General features: G+C 38.1%; 1 protein-coding gene across 1 annotated transcript in view; it reads right to left on the minus strand.

Annotated features, from left to right (window-relative positions):
• The window catches only part of HOMER1 (homer scaffold protein 1), an 85293-nt gene that overhangs the window by 58018 nt on the left and 4401 nt on the right, over positions 1 to 22874 (minus strand). Inside the window, exon 2 of the mRNA XM_021531119.4 lies at positions 3528 to 3684. Within this exon, the coding sequence (XP_021386794.1) occupies positions 3528 to 3684 (157 nt within the window). The remainder of the gene's footprint in view (positions 1 to 3527; positions 3685 to 22874) is intronic.

Consider the following 22874-nt stretch of genomic DNA (forward strand, 5'->3'; position numbering starts at 1 on the left):
TGTCAAATATTTCATCAGCTTTTAAGAATGCTGTTTCCATAAATGAACAAGAAGATCTTAAAAACAGAACAGAGTCAATCTGACAGAAAGACATTTAGCTTTTAAAGAAAACTGATTTCGTTTTCTTCAGGCTTTTTTGGAATTATAAAATAGCTTTCATGTTTCCCTTTCATATTACTTTAGAGATGAGAAAACAGGGCATGTGTCTGAGCTGTTCATTTTATGAGCTGCAAACCCGACAGCTGCAAGATATATAGTAGTGGTATATCTTGTGCTTAAATTAATGGCAATAATAATTTAAGACACAGAACTTTCTAATTTCTTCAAAGGAAAATCACTGAATACTTGTGTGTACAGGTCTCACTTAAAACATTCATTGAGCATTTAAAAAATTGTCACTTTAAAGTGAGACAGTGATTAAAATAACAAGATTATCTGCAGTAACACCGATGGCAGCCTTGACTGAGTAATAAAATATGCAAGGTTCATGGAACCTGCAGACTGGGAAACCACTCTTTTCCCAAATCTTCTCTTGTTCTATATTAATATAAAATTTAAGTTTGTTTTCGTACCTTGTATCTGTGAAAAAAATTATCAGTGAGTTAACAAGTATAGCAAGAACCACATTAAACATGGTCTCCTTCCTTTTCTCAGAGATGGTGAGAGAAAAAATGCAAAAGACAGTGGGACTCAGAATAATTCTAATGTCTGCCTGTACTGTTACTGGAGAAACAATGGAAGCTTTGTTCAATCACCCAGGAGAAAGAAGTACTAAAACATTTTTCCAAGGAGCTCTGAAAGGAGTAGTTAATTAATGAGAACTGAAAGCCCTAGCAACAACTGCTCAATGTTGTCATGCCATACTGCATAAAAAATCTTATTTTTCAGGCTTTCTTTTAATTCCAGGGCTGGTAGGAGAAAAAAGTCACATAAAAGATATTTACTCAAGGGGTCAGAGAAACCAGATTCAAGTTCTATCAGAGTACTTGCATCAAGTTTTCTCTGCAAGGGACAACAGGGCTCCAAATATTGTGCATGATTCTAAAATGCATATATAGCCTCTACACTGAACACCTTATGGTCCTACACTTTTTGTAGACAAGATAGAGGGACATACACCATATCTGGTGCAAGATATTTCAAGAGGAGACTGTAGCTTCAGAAAACATTACACAAAATGCATTAAAAGTAAGGAAGTTGAGTCTGTAGGATGTGTCTTGGCTAAACCTAGCTCAAATAAGGAAAAAAAATCCTCTCTTTCAAAATTAACCAAAGCAAAATTATTAACCCCATAAGCAAATTCAGGTTGGAAACTGCCATGCATAGTAGGGAAGATCATGTGTTGAAGTGTCCTTTTGTTTTTAAGAGATAATCAGAAAAGAAGTTAAATTATATCCACAAATACTTCTGAAATGCACCAATGTAAAGAGAGAGAAGGGTGTGGGATACAAGTAGGATTAGCTCTCAAATCTATAGTATACATCTCTCCAACATTCCTACTGCAGTAATATACATGTGAACTGCCTTTACTTACTGACGTACTTACTGCTCAGTGCCTGAGAACTGAGCACATCATTCTCTCCACCATACAAACCCAAAGGATGCTGTAAATCCCGCCAGGACCCAGATGTACAATAAAACCTGGCTGGATCTATTTCCTCTGAGGGAGGGGCACGACAGCTTCAAAACCAGTAGGGTTTGACAAGTGGTTTTGGCCACTGGCAACATGTGCATGTCATCAGTGTTACTGACACTCAGCTATATGCCATACAGCAACGACTCTTTCTGGGTGCACTCAAACTTAAAAATGCTTTATATTTACATTTAACTCTTTACACATACCATGCCATATTGTACATAAACAGACATGCTAAAAAAAAGGATGGGGTTTTAAGTAAAAGTACATTAACTCACTGGGAATTATGCTGTAAACCCACTTAAAATTCTTCCATGTGTCCCTCTGTTATTCACCTGTGTATGTTTCAGAGCGATGTGGTGAATGCTTGAAAGAATGGAACTCTTTGCCATGACTGGGATTTTAGATCTTCATCTAAGACTTGGATGAAAACATTATTAGCATTGCAGCACTCACAGAGTAAATGAAAGTGCTGAACTGAATTATCAATGTACCTTGCCATTAGTACTGGATGTAGAGGGAATGCTGCAACAGACAAAAGAATTACTAAATAGGTGAACAACTACCTGACAATTTGATTCAGCAGGCACTCAGCAGGAGTTGCAGCACCAGAATGAAACAGAGGAAACCCAGTGGATGTCAGAATAAGGATTTTGTATATTCTCCAGATCAATTAAAACACTACATTTTATAACTGGTACTCTTAATTTCATACATCATCTAGTTCAGATCTGAGTGTCTTTATTCATTAATACTGACTCAAAAGGTATTTTAATTATTTGGCAGAACTAATTGGATCATTTGAAGGAAGGCTGAGAAGGAAAAAAACAAAGTAAGACGTAAAAGTTGGAAAAAATCTGGCAGGCTCTGATACCAGTCTCAGCCACTTCAAGCAGAGATTTTTGACTATGAGATCAATTTCTATATATTTCTTTGTGATAGAAAATCTCCTTTTACATTTAAAATATAAATAATTTGGATATTTTTTTTAAAATGCAGGGTAATAATTTTCAGTTTTCACTATGTAGTCAAAAGATCTCTGTGAATACCATCATGCTTTTAGCAGAGTATTTCATTTCCAGTCATTGTGAACTGATGCATTTCCAAAAGCTTCAAATGAGTCTCTGGAAAGGATCACAACTTTTGATTACAGTCTCTATATCTGTAATGCCCTTAGTATAGCGTTTTCTGCTACACTGTTTATAAAGTTACTGTTATTATAGTTATGCAGGTAGAAACAGTCAAGGATTTTCTGCACATCAAATTAATTTCTTAGACATATTTTACAAGAGGAGCAGCTCAGCACTATATACTTTATAGTTAAAACAGAGGAAAAAACCAAACCAAACCAAAAAAAGCCCCACAAAAAAACCCCTACTAAAACCAAACCAACTGAGTCTAGATAAAAGCTTACCATTTATTAGGTAGGCTTTATTAGGAGGCAATCCTTGCATTCTCTACAGCAAAAATTGCAAGATTACATAACAAAGGATTTACAAAGTGATTATGGCCACTGAACAGATGTCCTTCATAAAGCTGAAGCTAATTATATTGATAAATGACTGAGTACAGAAATGAAAACAAGTTTTTGTAACCCTACAAGTACTTTGGTATGATTTTTTGTCTTTTTAGACTTCTCATAGCATTAAACAAGGTATAGGTCAGTACTTCAATTCAGCAATAATCATTGAAGTCAGCACAACTACACGGAAAACAGAATTTACAAATACACACTTTAAATGTATTACGAGGCAATGTTACCATTTTAAAATGCCAGTAATCTGTGGTCAGATAATGATACAAACATCTGAGAAAGAACATGAAGAACATCAAACTAGAAAATAGTAGCAAAAATGTTTCAGACAACTAGTTTTTCTGGAATATAGTTTACCTTTGAGCCATCCAGACTGATTATCCTGTAGACATTTCTTGTGCTGTCATAGAAGTAGGACACAGTAACAGCATGCTTGCTGGTGGGAACCCAGTTTTTCTTAGTGTTTGGGTCAATCTGGAAGACATGAGCTCGGGTGCTGAAGATGGGTTGTTCCCTGAAGGAGAAAAGAAAAAGTCATTAAACTAATCTGTACATACTATCATTGCATACAAGCTATCTGCCAGTGTACTCATTTGGATGCATACAAGTTACTCTACAGAATAAACCCTGCCTGACATCTTCTGTATATGTTGCTGCATAGAGCAGGTTAGGTTTGTTAATACATATATGCAAGCAAAACTCAAGTCTTCTAAGGCAAAAATCAGCATCCAGTTGTGAAGGCAGATAAAACCAGACATTTCTAATATAAATTCAGCATCATCCCATCATCTCCCCAGCTCTTCACTGCCCACCTATCCTTTAAAACTAAATTGTATTAATGCATGTGTAATTTCTCCCATTATACTCACATTGCAGAATGTGCATAACTTCAAGTCTACTTCTTCTCCAAAATCTCCTAATACTCTGATTATTCTCATCAATTTTATGCCACAATCTGGATCTGAACTGGTTGATTCAATGCAATTACTCTAAAACTAACTATAATAAAGGCCAGGAACATGTGTTGTGAATCCCTCGTTCTTTGCAGCTTTATGCCTGAAGGTATTTATGCCAACATTAAATAATGTATAAAATACATTTTAAATTATAAATTGCCCTTATTGTAATTTAGAATTTGCAACATTTTTCCCCATGACCACTACCAGGACATACAGCATTGCACAGAAATCTAAACACATTTTAATATCACTAAGATGGTGATAAGATGGCCTTCTACAATAGAGTGACTGTATCAGTAGACAAGGGGAGGGCTGTGGATGTCAGTTATCTGCACTTATGTAAAGCCTTTGACACATGCCCTAAAATATACTTCTCTCTAGACTGGAAGAGATGGATTCAATGGATGGACAGTTTGATGGACAAGGAACGGGTTGGACCTTTGTATCTAGAGGGCAGTGACCAATGCCTCAGAGTCTCAATGTTCATCAGTGACAGAGAGTTCACACCTGACCCCAAGCTGAGTGGCAAAGCTGATGCATGTGGATGGCATGCCATCCACAGGGACCTGGATAAGCTCTAGGAGAGGACCCATGGGAATCTCATGAGGTTTAACAAGGTCATGTGCAAGGTGCTGCACCTAGGTCAGAGCAACCCTGGTACCAGCACAGGCTGTGATGGGCAGATCACAGCAGCCCTGCCCAGAAGGACTTGGGGGTGCTGGGGATGAGAGGCTGGACATGACCCAGCCATGGGCACTCCCAGCCCAGAGAGCCACACGTGTCCTGGGCTGCATCCAGAGCAGGGTGGGCAGCAGGGCCAGGGAGGGGATTCTGCCCCTCTGCTCTGCTCTGCTGAGAGCCCACCTGCAGTGCTGCACCAGCTCTGGGGTCCCAGCACAAGAAGGACAGGGACCTGATGGAGAGAGTCCAGAGGAGTCCACAAAGATGGTCAAAGGGATATAACACCTCTCCTATCAGGAAAGGCTGAGAAAGTTGGAATTGTTCAGCCTGGAGAAGAGGAGGCTCTGGGGAGACCTTACAGCAGCCTCTCAGTACCTAACATGGGGCTACAAGAGCAGAGGCAGAGGGTCTTTTTTTACCAGAGCATTCAGTAACAGGACATGGGGTGATGGCTTCAGACTGAAAGAGAGCAGGTTTAGGTGAGACATTAGGAGGAATTTCTCTGCTGTGAGATGGTGAGACACTGGAACAGGTTGCCCAGAGAAGATGTGGCTGTACTATCCCTGGAAGTGTTCAGGCCCAAGCTGGAATCGGCCACTGAGCATCCTGGTCTAGTGTAAGGTGTCCCTGCCCATGTAAGCAGGTTGGAATTAGATTATCTTTAATGTCCTTTCCAATTCAAACTATTCTATGATACTGTAGCTGTCAGTTTAAATTTAGCTACATTTTAATGACAAATTGATTGCGATATTTTTAAAGGAATGCTGCTATCAAATTCCAAAGATATTAAGTCCCAGGACTTTAGGTTGAATTTAACTTTTTATATATTTTGGCTCTCATTTTCAGGGTGTGAAAAAACATACCCTTTGACCTGCCCTTATTTTATTTTCAGAGGTATGTTTTTAACACTTTTTCCCCCCAAAATAAATTACCACAGAATTTTGGGTACTTGTAGTTAAAGGGGTTTTATTTGCCCTAACTACAAAGGGGTACATATAAACTCAATGAAATATCTCTATTCCTCAGCAGGAAGAGCAGCTTTCAGTAGTAGAATTGTATTACACAGCTGGGAGTTAAGATTCCTTGAAGTTCACCAGATGACAGACGTGGTGTTCTCCTATGCTGGAGATGCTGGATGAAATGAAAGAAGTATGCAGAACAGATCAGAGACAGCAAAACAGAGTTTCAGTGAAAGATAAAGAAGACTGAAGGGAAGGCCAATGGGATCAATGCACACGGTAATTCTCCACAGAAATGTACCCTCAGCACCAATTCATCTTTTCTTTGTAAATCACCAAGCTATAAGAGGTTGCATAGCTGTTTTCCTGATCCAAATCTCTTGCACACAAATGTTATACAAAGATGACTGGCATGTATAAGCCCTTTGTTTAATAGAACAAACTACTTCTTTTTGCCCTTTTCAATAGCTACAATTACTTCTTCAATCATACTTAAACTTTAGTTGTCTTCAATATTAGATCTATTTTATAATTTACCTCCCAGATAAGCATATACCAATATCAAAGGACACATATTAATATAATGCACTGGCCCTTTAACTCTGGAAAATGAAAGAGCCCATCAAAAAATGGGCAACTATCTCAGAAGCCTGCCAATTGTTTTGATGAATATTGACATTGAAAGGAAACTATAAAGGCTCTGACCATAATAATGAAAGATCAAGGAAGAAATTAATCCAAGATGTAGATGTGTGGTTAATGAATATCCATTTGACTAGCACTGATGCTCAGTTCACATACAGTACATTATATCACATAACTGGGATTTTCAACAACCACAGGTTAGGATTTTAATATGTAAAAGGTAGGTGAGTACTATATGGCTGAAGTGAGTGTCACTGAAAGTCAACTGTTCAGCCTTGAGATACTGCTCTCCATCACTGTCATCACAAAAATCTTCCACAGCCCCACCAAAACATCCTCAATTTGATGAGGTGGCCTGCATCTTCCTGCTGATTGCTCAGCAGTGCTGCTCAAGACAAAGCAGAGCACTTTGCAGGGCACAGTGTGGGTCTGGCACAGACAGCACAGTTAGGTATGGAACACTATAAATGAAGCTTACCTACACTTCTTAATCACTTCTCATAAAACTAGAGTTATAGTCTTTTCTCTCCATGCTTAAAGTACAGCTTTACTGAATGACAAGCTGTCTTCACTCTGTGGAAAAGGCATAGCTCCTTTTGTTAGACGAGTTGGATAAATCATCATTTTGCCAGATTACTGGAGTAATTAGGATTTTTTTCTGACAAAGACACTAAACTTCAGATGACTCTAGAATTAGACCACTGTTTTGACACTTAACGATGAACATTTATAAAGATTATTTCTGCAAGCTAATGGAAGTTATGTACTATATATCTACAGGATTAAATGTGTTATAGAATCAAGTCATTGATGTACCACTGAAGTCCTTCAAAGCTAATATACAATTACATCATCTGTATTTTTCTGTAGCAACATATTATATAGAGATACTTAAATTTTAATTTCCTAAAACACCTGTGAACATGCAACAAAAACACCTGTGAACATGCAACATGCAATGTATAAAACATATAAGAATATTTGTAACTTTGGCCAATAAATCTTCACATAAAAGTTTCTAGCAGTTTCTTATTCTTTCCCTTTCAGCTTTCTCTTCTTTTTCTTGCATTATCAGAAGGTATTCAGTACTCATTAAAGACATTAATAGGAGCTAAGACAAGAACTCCTCACTAATTACAAAGCAAAGTAATTCATTTTTCCAGAAATATACTAACGCTGAACAAAAAGAAAACAAACTAACAAGAATGCCATAGTAACAGAGTTTGACTATTAGAAATGTCTGCTCAGGCATGGTAAAAACATTAAGCCTTGTATCCTGCTGTTCTTAATTGCCTTAGGCTGCAACATTACATTGGTCAGACAAAGACTAACAAGACTAACAAGCCAAGTCCTCCTGGACCCAAGAAGCAATGTGATAAGTAAAGAAGCATAAGAAGTATCACTTTAGCAGGCAGAGTCATAACAGGATTTTCCATAATCAATACAGAAATTCATTCATTGATATGTGATCAATCCTAAACTAAACTTGGGAGATAAATCTGGTTTACTAACAGTTGAATGAATAGTTTCCAACCACTCTTTCCATTTTGACATCTTAACACAGCCTTTACAAAAAGAATGCAGGCTGCTCAATATAGGAAGTGCTACACTAATCAAAGATTGTATTGAAGAAGCTTAAGTTAGTATAGAAGATTAGAAAGTACTTTCCTTGCTAATTCATAATTAATATATGCTTCATTTTTAAAAAAAACGTTTTATTCTTTAATGTCTGGTACCTCTAAAGCACTAGTGGTGAAGACCTCCTTTTGCTTATTTCTTCCCTCACACTATTGTTTACCATGACTCCAAAATTACCTTGAATGCTATAAAACCTGTAATTTCTCAAGACTGGGATTCCATTGTCTTAATTACTCTGAAAACAATAAGGCCACTGAAAAGAAAGTATGAACCTCTACAACATTACTTTATGTTCTACTTGCCTCCCCTTATGGAGTGTTAATTATGCTAAAAAATATATTAAAAATTAGATACAACTCTCCCTTCTTCCTCCATACTGGGCTAAATTGAGAGTGTTTCGACAAGGAAGTTGTTGCCCTATGCAGAATGAGGTAATGAACTTCCCTGTATGAACAGAAGACCAGGCCAGATTTGCAGATCAAGACAAAAGAGATGTGGGCGATGACTCTTAAGCAAGAGCTGGAGCAAAGAGCTGCCCAGGCAGAAGCAGACAGCAGACACCAAAATAGGCTCACTCTGAGTGACCGTGGCCCATGAGGAAACTGAGTTTTAAAACACAAGGAACCACCACGGGCAATGCCTGCCACCTGGAAGTATTAAATTTCTCAGCAGAGGTATTTTCCCCAAACAGTATGAGAAAAAGGAATGAATAAGCATATGTGATGGAGTGTTCTTATTTAGCTCAGTTTTGATAGTGAAAATTCCACGAGATTCATGTCCATGTCCATTTCTCCAACATGGATTTTACAAGCTCCAGTGCATTATCCAGACTTCCTGTTTTTGACACACACAGAGTCCACATACAAGACTGCTTTCAAAACAAGTCCAACAAAATGTGCCTTGGAGATGTTTTCTTGTTGCAAACAGCACAAGATTTCATCCATCACGTTTCATACAAAGAGTTTCAGAGGAAGATGATGCAACATACAGACAAAAACAGGATAATATCCCTGTGCTCAAAATGGGAGTGAAACCACAGTCCAAGCTGGTTGGAGTGGTGGAGACTAGACAGAAGTGTGCTGTCTTCATGCCATTACAGCCCTGGGCACAGCAGATCCTGCCACATGACAGACAGCATGCTCATCGCACAGTCTCTGGCAGTCCTGAGGACTGCAAACCCTTACAGTAGGCAGTAGGCATATTTTGCAGGTGGTCATTTTGCATACACTGAATTCTGAACCTCTGTAATAGCTGTCATCCAAGGAAATTTCTCCCCAGGTCAGACAACATGAACACTGTACATGGTATTTCAGACATTTGCTGATTATCCTCAGATTTAGGATAGGATAAAGACCTTTTTGCTTTTTCCAAATGTCAGCATACTAATCCCACAGCTTTTTCCCAGTGTCCTGCTAGTCTTAACAATATTCTCCCCTTTTTTCAAAGCTGTAGCGAGCTTTTGTTACTCTAAGCAGCTTGAGAAGAGATTCCTGAAAAGAAATGAGGAGAGTGATTAAAAGTGCAGCTCTAGTCAAAACTAATTCATAAACTAGAGCATCCAAGCACAGTCAGTGTTGTTTAAGCAGCTCTGCAAACAGTTCAAAGCAACAGGAAGCCTCAGAATTTTCCATGTTCATAAAAATGCTCTGAGGTCTGATAAAAATTGTATATATTTGTGGAAAAGTATTGCATAACACCAGCTTCCAATATATGGAAACTGTTCTAAAGTGTAATCTTTTTCTGGACAGGAAATAACTGACAATACCATCTTGAAGTTAAAATTATGAAGCTGAACAAACACACTCAGTGGACTTGTGTAATGTGTAATGACGATTTTAGATTTTGCTTTTTGTCTTACACACAACTTTCATGTACAATATACATAAACAATAACAACTTTCATATCTCAAAACAAGCTTTGAGATAGTAAAAAAGTGGAAGATACAATCATGTATGCAAATAAAAATACCTCTAATCCCACCAATGGTTTATCCAGCTCTACACCTACATACTTAGACCTGTTTTTACTGTTATGTTTTGGTTTATTTCAAGTCAGTAAATATTTAGAAAGTTGCTACAAAAAAGCTTGTTTTCTGTATACAGTTATCAGTTAATATGCATAACTGCCTATTTAACTATAAAGTTCAAAATATAAGCTTTACAGAATGTGCTTCGTAGCTATGTAACACTGCACAGGCAGTGCCTTCAAGCATTTTCTAAGCTGTTTTGTTTCCATTTAAGAATAAGCTTTTAGTATTAGATTTTTAAGCACTTAGGAGGTAGCATAGCATCACAAGTAATAACTGCCAATTTTCAGGATTTGAGGGGAGAAAAATTATCTAGAGACTTCCACTAAACCTGTTAGGTTAAGTAAAAATATATTTACCTTATCCAGGAAAGTAATTATGTACTGTCCATTACTGTTGGGGAAGATGAAACAGGAAATGCTTATGACTGTTTGACAAAAGATTTTGAGAATATGGAAACTATGAGCAAGACTGAAATAAAAGCAAGCTTTGAGATACCAAGCCTTAGTTACTAAACAACTAGAAAAAATATTATTGCCAGCTGATGTTAATTCCCTTTTGATTAAACAGTACCCTCTACTTGCAGACAGGTCCAAGAGTCAGAGAAGATGCTACTAGTTTGGCAAAAGAGGTCCAAATAGTAGTTTTTAAGGTTGAAAACGCAACACAGTATGATAATGTAATGATTCTCATAGGCCATATGTAAATGCTGCAGGTTTTGTATCTTATACCAGATTGGTTAGTAAAAATTAGAATATTCAACACAGAAGATGATATATTGGATTGTAACAGGAAATTCTCTCTCTTACCCTCCTGCTCTCTTGCCCTCTTATTTTTCCAGCTCTCTTTTTCGGGCCTGCTTAGGGCTGTGGCTGGCAGCTCCAAACAGAGCCCCTGCACCCACACCCTTTACCGTAAACCACACGTTCCAAGACCTGGCTTCAGAGATCTCCCGTCCATCCCAACCATCCTACCCACCCTCACTCCTACACATTACATTTTCAAGGACGTGAAGCTTTAATCAATTTGTTTCAACTTGAAGTAGGATATTGCACAGTACTTAAAGAGACATAAGGTATAGGAAGTCAGTAGAAAATAATTTAGTGATTACCAGAAATCAATTATCTTTGAAATGTTAGTGCCCCTATAAAGACTAGTGAAAATCTATGAGCTATGTGGACAACAGAGGAAAAAGTTGCATTCTACTCGCATACCTTAACACCCCACATTTTTGAAAAGGAAAAAAATACCTAATAAACCCAAACAACAGCCTTGCACCATTTTACTGTAGACTAAGAGTATATACAAAACATGTATGTTTACAGCTAAATGCAGGTTAAATTCGATGCCTATGAGCAGACAGAACTCTGCTTAAGTCAGCAATTATGGATTTACATTAGCAGAAAAACTGTTCACTTGTAATTATTGCATCAATTAATAGAAGTTTTATATTACACAGTAGACAAGTCAGGAAAGCACATAACTTCAAACATTTTTAAAATCAATTCCTTTTAGTAACATTTCGGCACATCTACTAAGGTGGATGGCATATTCAGAAGGGCAACAGAGCTGGTGAAGGGACTGGAGCATATGAGGAGTGGCTGAGGCAGCTGGGGGGATATAGCCTGAAGAAAAAAGAGGCTGAGGAGAGATCTTGTCTCTGTCTACCACTGCCTCAAAGAAGGTTGTAGCTAGGTGGGGGTCAGTCTCTTCTCCTAGGTAAAAAGTGATGGGATGAGAGGAAATAGCCTCAATTTGCACGAGGGGAGGTTTAGAGTATGTATTAAGAAAACAATTATTTATGGTAAGGGTTATCAAGCAGGGTGCCCAGGGAAGTTGTCATTCCTGGAAGTGGATATGGCACTTGAGGATATATTTTAGTGGTGACTATGGTGCTGGTTCTAGGCTGATAGCTGGATTTGGTGATCTTACAGGTCTGTTCCAACCTTAGCAATTCTACAATTCACAGCTATGCAATCCTATAAAATAGTCTATTTGGGGAACAAATGGATGATACTATAGGAGCCAATCTCAACCAATTGCTCAGGAAGCCCACACATGGTACCTTCCAGAGAAGGAAGGGAAAGAAAAGAGGTAGGGGAGTTTAATACAAACAGGCACTGTAACACAACCACTGACAGCATTTAAAATGTATTGCCATCATGAAATCCCAAGAGTTAGGATTACCATATCCTAGGAAATAAAGCTCTTGCTATTGAACAAACATAGAGACAAATTAGAAAGTTTACCTAACCTCATTCCTCTTCCATTTGAGCTTACCATTCATAAGGGTCTCATGAAGAATCTTAGTAAACTTTAGAAAAGAAAGAGATTTTTCCACAGCACAGATTTACATTGACCTGTAGGACAGCACAGACATTACAATCTTGCATATTTAGTAACATCAACAGCATGGAAGGTGGCAGAGTTGCAAAGCTGAGGACAAATCAGTGTCCAGTACTTAAAATTAAGGCTTATATAGTAGAACAAAGAAAAATCCCAACAAAACTCTTGAATTTTTGGTGTAATATCAGTGAACATGAAGCTGTTTACCCTAAAGATTAATAAACCTACTTGCAGGTTATGTACAGGGCAGTGTTAAACTGATTTAAAAAAAAAAAAAAAAGGAAAATAAACACTGGATTTGCTTTCACTTCTGCAATCCTCCGGATTTGTTTTAAAAGTTTGTTCTCCAATTGCCCTCATATGCTGTTACTGTATGCTGCTCAAGTTCAGCAGGTAGGCAACCAGCTGAAGTGTTGCAGGAAACATTCACAGCAATAATTTATCGCTGACTGTGAAGGTTACTCCCACAGCTGAATGAGGGTCCATCTCTCCTCTAAGGTTTTCATTTTTTTTGTCCTTCCACACAACCTTGAAAAACTCATTTTCATAGCAGGAATCAAGCAAGAGTTTTGGGAATCAAATGAGGTAACAAAAAGTGTATTACCAAGTACTCAGCTTTATCTTCCTAAAGCTATCACTTCAGTTTAGTAACTACTTCCAGGAACATAGATATCTTCAGAATTCTTTTAGGTAGCTAAGTGATTATTCCTCTAAATTGTGCAAGTAAGTGGACAAAGGTATCTCTGAATAAACATTTACCTTAAATTTGTTTTAATTACAAAATTGGATGGAACTAACAATTAGTTTTTAATTACTTAAGAGCAGTTAAACTATGTTAGGTTGAATTTTAGAATAGATATTTATCTATAGTGAAAATACTATGAACTCTATGACACTCTGACACTAAAAAATTGTAGTTTCTTCTTGAATTTTGCTCTGTTCAAAAATTCTTGTCAGAAGGCCCAGAGAGGAGGAGTTCTTTCTTTAGAACCACATAATTAATTTCAAGATATACAATTGTTTTCCACATCTAGTCACTAAAAGTATTTATCAGAAGTAAACAAAAAAACTCCAACCTAATGTCAGGTTGTAGCCTATGAACAAAGATCCTGAAATAACATTGTAATGAGATATTTCTGAAAGAAGTCTAGATTTCAACATTCCTATAACAGCCCTTACATGCAGTAAGCTAAGCTATGCTGCATCTAGAATAAGAAATAAAAATGGTCTAAAAACATTTGTTTCTCTTCATTCTACAGCAAGGAAACTCAACATAACACTTGCAGCACAAGCAGAAAAGAGAAGAAAGCAGAAAGGAAGAAACACCATTTTTCCTGCTCATTAGTAAAACAGGTTTAGAAAGGCCCGAAAGCAATCCATAACCAGGCTTTCTAGTTAGTTCCCCTAGTTCCTTGATACTGTCTGTACAGAAACAATTTTTCCTTTGCAATCTTTATCTAAAGTGTCCCTGCAATGGAGTTCTGACATTCAAACTCCTCTTACAGAACTTATGCATAAAATATATTAAGGGAAAATATTAAGTAGTTTAACTGCTTAGATTGAATTTCTACTGTTACTTCACAGAGTACTTTATTACAAAGTCATGTGACAATTAAGTTATAGTTTCCTGTCTTCCTGCACCACCAGTTTTCTTGAGTTTAAATGAATTGATATTTTCTATACGTGGTCCTCAGGAACAATATCTATAAGCCTCAGAACCATTGCAAGAGCTACAATTAAAAGGCAGGGAGGAAATACCAGAAATAAAAAAAAATTAAGATATCCCTTAGACCAGAAGCACAAGCACATCTCTCCAAATAACAGAAGCAGAGGGAGCAAAAGCACCAAGTTGCTTTGGGATCCACAGACATTGCTAGTGAGGCAGGAGCTCGTGTATTGCTTTACAAGCAGGCACAGCAGCATCTCCTTTCTAGGGACATGGAGAAGGATGAGGAAAATTAGGAGGAAGGCTCCAGATGGGACATAATATTCAATCTCTACAATCTCCAGAATGCAAACCTATTCATGACTTGCATGTCTTCCTTTTCACATTTCACAAATACCCTCAAATTAATTTATGGATTTTTGAGGATCTAAAGTTCACTAGTTTCCTTTGCAAAACAATTGTCAGCTTGTAAGAAGGGTTGTTTATGCCACTCAGAAGTAACTAATTAGACAACTGATGCTGATTAAACAAGGTAAGAATTAAGCCAAATTGCAAATTGCATTGCACTTAGGTGCTCTTGCTGAGGCACAGATAGGTAGAAACAGCACCTTGCAAGGTCTTTGAAGTTAATCATATTGGTCAGTATGACAACACTGGTAGAAATGCCACCCAGAGCAACAGATTCAGAAAACTGACAGACTGAAACTCCTTGCTTTGTCCTGACATGAAAGCCTAAGATTGTCTGTAAATCAACACCCTCTGTTCTAAAGTTTGGTTAGATCAATTTAGTGGCTCTAATAAAATCCTTCAGCAGCACTGACAAGTGTCATCATGCACAGGTAGTGCAGTATGAAGGAAGTGAGAATAGAGGGAAGGCACTAGGATATGAAACTATGTAAATCACTGTAATAATAAGAGTGGCAATCCCATATCATCTTAGTCTCCATAAAATACAACACAGTTCAATAAACAATGTAAACACAGTATTTTCTGATTTGACATTCAGTGTGATTTTGCATGTTTCATCAAGTCTCATCATTGCCTAGACAAGAATTTCTGTTCTGATGGCTGTATTTCACAGCTATGGAGCAAAGTGGCAAAGCTGGGGCTTTTGACAATAGACTAATGAGAATTCTGGAATCTAGAAGATAATAGAAGAAACACAAAATCATAGACTCAAGTCATCATGTGTTTCCATTGAGAAAAACGGCAATTATATGGTAAACAGTGATACTATTTAAAAATTAGTCTAACTGCTGTTTTTCTAATCATCTTTGACTTTGAGAGACAATGCTAAAATAATACTAGTCATAATTTTGTTATTATTAAGACTAGATGTCTTGGCAGTTTGTTAACAGCAGAAAACCCAAGGAATACATATCCTCCTTGTTTATTACTCCACATTTGAAATTTGTCTCAAAGACATGTCTGTACTAAAATGAGGTTTCTTCATTCGGCACCACAGTCTTTACCAACTTCTCTTTGCTTTGTAATAGCTGTAATTCATCTCCTTATTGGCTCTAAATTTCCATTTTGCTTCCCTGTAGACCTTCATACAGAAACAATCATACCTCCTCACCACTTCTCACCCTATCAACCACTTCCACTCCATCTTTTTCCACACATCTAGGTTATTAATTTTGGCATGCTTTCTCCATGTGAAAAAGCTTTAAGTGGGCCTGGCATTTGTCATGTCTTTCATTCCCAGCTAAAAACCTACAAATAACATATTTGGCATAAATAATTTGCCAGTTCAGTCAGTTTTAAGAGCTTTTGCACTTAACCCTCAGAAATCAACACCCTGAAATAAACCACTAGTACCACCACATGCTGACTGCAGACACCTCAAAGCTGAACTCATGCTTCCACCAGCACCAGTGGAAGTATGAGAATTGACATAAGAAGGGGCTGACAAGACATGCATTTCATCACCAGCACCTGATCTTCAAACAATTTGCAATCCCAACTGGAGTGCTACAGCTGCATGTTAAGCTTCAAAGGAAAATAAAAAAATCACTGTTCCACATCAAAGATGAGAACTGGATCATTTTATTTTATCAAGAAACTGAATTAGATTCCTAGAAAGGTAAACAAATTAATTTTATATTCATAAATAACAAATCAATTTGAATCACCCATTGAGCACTACAGGAACTACAGACTCTTTAATTCACTTTGAGCATATTATTACCATGCCAGCAAGTTTCTCCCTTCTGATAACTTACAGCCAAGTAAACACTATTGAATTTTGGATGCAGTGGCTGAACCTATATTGACCTGTAACTGGGAGTCCCAGGTCTGTTTCCCTGATTTCTCACAGCATGCATATGCCAAACATTCTGAGACACCCAAGTATCATTCCTGACAAGTAACACAGTTTGCTCACTGGATCACTGAAGGTATTCCTAAGATGGCAGCAAATCCTGTCACTGCCAATGACATGCTTTGCACTGTCAGGCAACCTCCCACTGCAGCAAGATGCAAAACAATGATAAAGGGCAAAATCCATTTCTAAATATACTAGTATGAACACACACTGCATGGAGCAGAAAGTGCTCTGCACAGCTCACTAGAGCAGCTGACAAGGGAAAAATTAGACAGGTCTACATAATAAACATCAGTCAAGGAAGCAGTTATGCCAAGTGCTGTACCATGGGGACGAACCCCAACAGGCTGAGAAGGACAGCCACATGTGGGCTGGCTGTTCATTCCACTGCTAAGCAGCTCATAAGGGGAGAGCAGTCAATATTGTCTACTCAGCTTGAGCAAGGCTTTTGACATCATCACTCACAACATTCTCATTCACAAAATTAGGAATGTGGACTGAGTGAGTGAACAGTGAGGTTGATTAAGAAGTGGCTGAATAGCAGATCTCAGAGGGTCAAAATCAGTGACAAAGTTGGAGGCTCTCCCTAGTGGTGTTCCCCAAGGTTCAATACTGGGTCCCAAATGTTTAACTTGTTCATCCTTGACCTGAAAAAAGGGGCAGATTTCATCAAATTCAGTTATGATACTATGCTGGAAGGAATGATGACACCTCCAAGTTTTGTGCAACCCTTCAGAAGAACCTTGAGAGGATGGAAAGACAGGTAGAGAAGACCCATCTGAAATTCAGCAAGGGCAACTGCAGAGTTGTGCACCTGCGGAGGAACAACCCCAGGCACCAGCACAGCCTGGGGCTGACCTGCTGGGGAGCAGCACTGTGGAGAAGGACCTGGGGGTCCTGGTGGACAACAAGCTGTCCGTGGGCCAGCAGTGTGTCCTGGTGGCCAAAAAGGCCAATGGTATCCGGGGGGGGGCATTAAGAAGAGAATTGCCATGCAATGAAAAAGCAGATCATGGAAGGCAATCCTGCCCTTGTATTCAGCCCTGGTGAGGCCTCATCTGGAGTGTTGCGTCCAGTTCTGGGCTCCTCATGGCAACAGAGACATAGAGTTCCTGTGGTGGGCTCAGCAGAGGCAACAGAGATGATGAGGGATCTGGAGTATCTCTCTTATGATGAAAGGCTGAGGGAGCTGGGGCTGTTCAACATCAAGAAGAAACAACTGAGAGGCAATCTCATCACTGTATACAAATATTGGAAAGAAGGGTGTCAAGACAATGGACAAATGGTAGACCACCTTCTCAGAGATGCCAAGCAATTTGACAAGAGGCAATAGGCAGACACGGATGCACAGGAAGTTTCACCTGGACATGAGGAAGGACTTCTCTACTGTGCAGTGACTGAGCAGTGGAACAGACTTCCCAGAGAGGGTGTGGAGTCTCCCTCACTGGAGATATTCAAGAACAGTCCGGATATAATCCTGTGAAATGTGCTCTGGGACATCCCTGCAGGAGCAGGGAGGCTGGACACCTGTGGACCCACTGTGGTCTCTTCCTATTTTATTAATTCTGTTATTCTGTGAAGATGACAGTTCTGGAAACACAAAATGGCATCAGTACTAGTCACAGGTATTGCTATTGAAATAATGTAAAGAAACATTTTCTCACTGACAGCTTATGCACTTTCTTTGATTGTCTTTACCAGCCTCCATCAGCACTAAGTGTTATCTGTTGTACTGGAACTAGATTAGCAACCACTTTGCAAACAACACTTCAAAATTTAGCTTATACTTCTGAAAGGCACTTATGATGACCTTAGCTCTAACCCCAAGATAGCAGGTGGGCGTCAGGGCTTCACTCAGATGAAAATAATTTTTAAAAATCAGGTCTCAGAACACTGCTTAGCATTTTGACAAACTGAGAAAAAAAACCAGATACCATATAGTTGGTGCAGAAATTTTGGCTCCAATTGCCTACTTTAGAGGCCTATATTTACCAGCTCAATAAAAATATTCAGCAGTAAATGCATGCTACTACAGTTAAGAAGCATGTAATCAAAGAGCAAGAAAAGGTGTTTGTTAAGAGCTAGTTATTTTAGCAGGACTTTGTTTTTTTAAGGAACAATTTTCCTTACATGGTACCTGAATGAACTGGTAAGGTTCCATACCTTCAAAACCCTCGTGTGAAACAAGAACTAGAAAAGCCTCCCTCACACCCTCCTGTGCATGAATATCAGAACAGATATTAAATGTAAGAAACCAAGTCCCAGTGTTTCTTTCTGTATCCATGAAATAAACAGTAGCTAAAACCGAGTAGGGTTATTAGGCACTTACAGAATGTTTGCATTGCAAAATCAGTTTTAAAGAAAGTTGCATTTAAAAACATTTTATAGCTATATGCTAAACATGGTATAATCTTCCCAAACTGGAGCACTTAGGTGTTCCCATGGTTATGTCCAAAAGAGGCTTAACTGAAGCATCAAATACTAGTCCATGTAGCAGAAACTGCCATTACCCACTCACTAACAGGTTTGAGTTTACAAAAATACTGGTTAATATACTAAATAGAATGCCATGAGCAGGAAGTACTCATACCATAGTTAATTGCAAGAATTTTTCCAGCGTTACAAGCAAATGAAGAGTAACAGCTCTTCAGGAAGATGAACAGCATAGAAATAAGAAAAAATAATCTAGGGTTCCCTGAATAAGCAAATTCTTGGGTTTTACAAAAACATTAGCCAGTGGCAGAAGTACAAAGACAAAAAGACAAAGATGATGGTGGAGCAGAAGGTAACCTTTGCAAGATTTAGATGTGAATTCTATCTGTAGATGCTGACTTAGTGCAAGTGATTTTAGGAATACCATGTCCATCTCTGGGCACACAAGACCAGCAGTATCTTTTGAATATTGTATTTGCTGTTGTTACTGAGGAGAAGAAAAGGACTCTTTAAATATATTTTAATGCCAAGTAAAATTGTTCTTTGTAAGAGCAATTAGAGAAGAAGATTGTCTTTCTTTGTCTAAGAACTTCAACCCAGAATAATATCAATTCTCCGGTTCTGCTAACAATCAAAGTGGCATATTGAAAAGGACCCTATAATACTCATCATTCCATCCCAGTAACAGAACTACTCTAGCTTTTGTTGCAGTCTGATTTTAAAAACTATAATTAATGTGGACAAAAGAGGAAGTTTTGTTGTTTTGTTTTTTTTTAATTTCTATGTCACATTTAAGCTCACCAAATACATGTCTCAGTAAAAACTACTTCAGTTCTTAAGTGGCCCATTAAGATCCATTGTAAGAGACATGGGCAGCATTTACATTCAGATATAAGGTTATCTTAGGGCATCTAGTGTTCAGTGCTCATTTCACAAAATTCAGCCAAAACAGACCATTCTTTAATGTACTTCAGCACTGGTGTATTTTTTATGAAAACTTCTCAAAGATCATTTGAGTTTTACTATCATATGTAGCCAGACATACTGTCTAAGCTCCGCAGTACTTCTGAGAACCACGAGTACCTAGGACTCCAACTGGTAGGACACCATCTATTCCCAAGCACTGCTAATTGTTTCCTGGTAAAAATCAGTTCCTCCCATGTCTAGATGTAGAAAAGGGACTTACACTCAAACAGTGAAAAGGCACTTGTAAATCAGTATCCAGAAGCTGAAATTAAGTTAGATCCAACAGAAGTGCTCTTGTCTACTTGCAGGTTAACTCTTTTAGTCACACACAGTCAGTGAAAAACCCAAGTAGTGCAAAAGCAAGGGTTAAAGCAAATCATCTGAATATCTGCTTAGGACCCCAGTTTAGGACATACAGCCATTTGACAAGAGAGATACACAGCACATATTATTGCATATGCTTACTTTTGTTAGCATGAGAAGTACCCTAAGATACCTGCCATGGCTGTGTACTCCACAGTAAGTCACAGTGGAAAAAAAGAGTGTTTTCTCCGATATCATACAGTTCATTCTTTCAGAATTTCGTACAGACAAGTTAGGGCTAGCAGTCTGTTGGAAATGAACAGGCCTAAGAAGTAGGCCTAAGAATTGTGAGAAGACATGTCAAAGACAATTTATTTCATCAACACTTCACTGTAAAGTGTTGACCATTTAAAGATTATTCTTCAGTTTTCAAAACACGGGGAAAATCTCATCATATGTCCTATTACAAGAAGAGTTTCAAGATTAATGATGGATCCAAGACTATAGCATACTATTTACACAATTAGTAACTCAAAAGCACTTTAAAAAACTAAATTCTATACTCAGCAATATAACCTATTATCATTTGGGCTTAGTGAGTTTGTTTGGGTTTGGCTGTGGTGTTGTTTTGTTTTACTACAAAATACACTACTCAAAGGGGAAAAAAATACAATTTCTCAATAAGCTGAGATTCAACCTAGTGGACAGTCACAAAAAACCTTCCCAGACCTGAGTTTCAAAATGAAGAGCAAAGTTCAGCAGGAGTAGGTCTGCATTCAGACCTTTTGAAACATTTCCCACCTGAGTAAACAGACACTGCTGTAGTAAAAGGTAGGTCTATCCCACCTGCAGTCGCCCTTCCCTGCTGCACACGCCTGTATTTGTAGTCAGCTAGGTCACAGCACTGACATAGCTCACTGCAAAAACATTGGTGCTGTCACAGGCAAGTGGAAGAAGCAGTGCTTACCTTTTGTGGTTCCCACCATTCAGTGCAAGATCTGTGAAAATTTAATAATCAGGATGTTCACAAAGAGCACAAACACAAGCATCAACAAAACAGTGCCTGTGAATCATTTGCATGTATGTGGAGGAAGAAGAACCTGAGAGCAGCTATGTATTTCAAGTTCTCCCCTCCCATTACAGAAAATGAGTGATGCAGTCTGCTTAAGTTACCTAACTTGATAATCATAACTAAAAAACATAAATCATGACTAGTTACTGGAAATGTCAATATATGCTTGTATCTGGCAATCCAGCATCATCTATTGCATGTTTAAACAGTATTTTCCTAGACTAATTTTTTAGTGATGACTGGCATTCATCACTACTTGCCACCAAAGAAGTGTATCAGAGTGCAGTCGGTTGCCAGCAGCATGACTGTGATGCAGTTCCAGAAAATCAATATAGTACTGAAACACAGTTCCATTACTTCACCAAATGGAGTAATGCCACTGCCAGGACTCTGTAGATAAAACACAGCTCAACACTGCATAGTGCAAGGACCAGGTAGAATAAACTCACAGCTCCCTCTAGCCTCTTCTCCCCTCTAATATTTCTTTCCTGAACACAATACTAATTTTGGTGGATCTCACATGGCTGAGCCTTGGGAAATATAAAAAATTTGAAACAGAATGGAGAAAAGAAGTCTACTATCTAAACTGGATATAAAATGAGATCTTTCATAACGCAGTGCTTTCAACACCCATTACACCTTACCTTTAAGACTGAATATATCTGAAAAAGCCTTGCAGGATGAACAGAACAAAACCCTGAAGTAGAAAGCATGTTCTTTGAATATTTTTTTTTACAGAAAGCTTTCACCTAAGTAGGGTTTTTAAATAGGGCATTTAAATACATGTTTCATAGTATCTTTAAAATAGAAGAAAAAAAAAAAAAGAAGAGGTGGACTCTGGGGTTTTTTCACTTTAAATAATACAGAATGCTCAGCTTCTTTTTTCACTGTCACAGTTAACTGTTACTAACATGATAACCACACACATAGGGAAGCCTGAGAGTCTTCTCCATTGCAAAACTGTCTCAGATGGGAAGTGCACATTGGTAAAATACAGGCACATATACTCAGGCAAGGTCTGTTCCAGACCTAGTTGCAGCCTGCCTGGGTATGAACACACCACACTAGCTTCCTTGCTAAGCACCTCTTAACTTTTAACGTCTGGACTAGCAGAGACCTTGGTTCTTGGTAATTATTTTAGGCCTCAACAGCTTCCAAATTACAGACATCTAACGGAGAAGAAAAACTAAGTTGCAGTCTGGTTGAAGTATCTGCATTGTTTGTATGGTTTGGAATACCTTAGGAAACCATAGCTTCAACTAAAACAACGTCTGAGGCATCTATACTAATGAGAAGCTACCAGTAAATTAGTGTTATATTATATGATAATGCTCTTCTCTGAAGTACACCAGTGCCTAGACAGAGATGTGAAAGGCAATGATTTAAAGAGTGATTAGCTAAGAGCCTTTAATAAAATTATAGTTTTATGACACAATCATAAAGAATAAATGTTTTGCAACAAAAATTCCCATAAAAGTGATACCTAAATTCAACTTAAAACTTTTACCAACTAGCAGGCAGAAATACTCTTCTCAGTTCTAGTTAAGTGTCATTGCCATCGCCGATAAGAAGTGCTGACCTGTTACAGAATTACAAGCCTTTGCAAAATCTCTGTGGCTCCAAGACTGTGTATTTCCTTAGATACTGGCTCAACATCTAGTTGAATCCTGCAAAGATAATGGT

This window comes from Lonchura striata, chromosome Z (assembly GCF_050655825.1).
Source record: "Lonchura striata isolate lonStrDom1 chromosome Z, ASM5065582v1, whole genome shotgun sequence".
Taxonomy (NCBI): domain Eukaryota; kingdom Metazoa; phylum Chordata; class Aves; order Passeriformes; family Estrildidae; genus Lonchura; species Lonchura striata.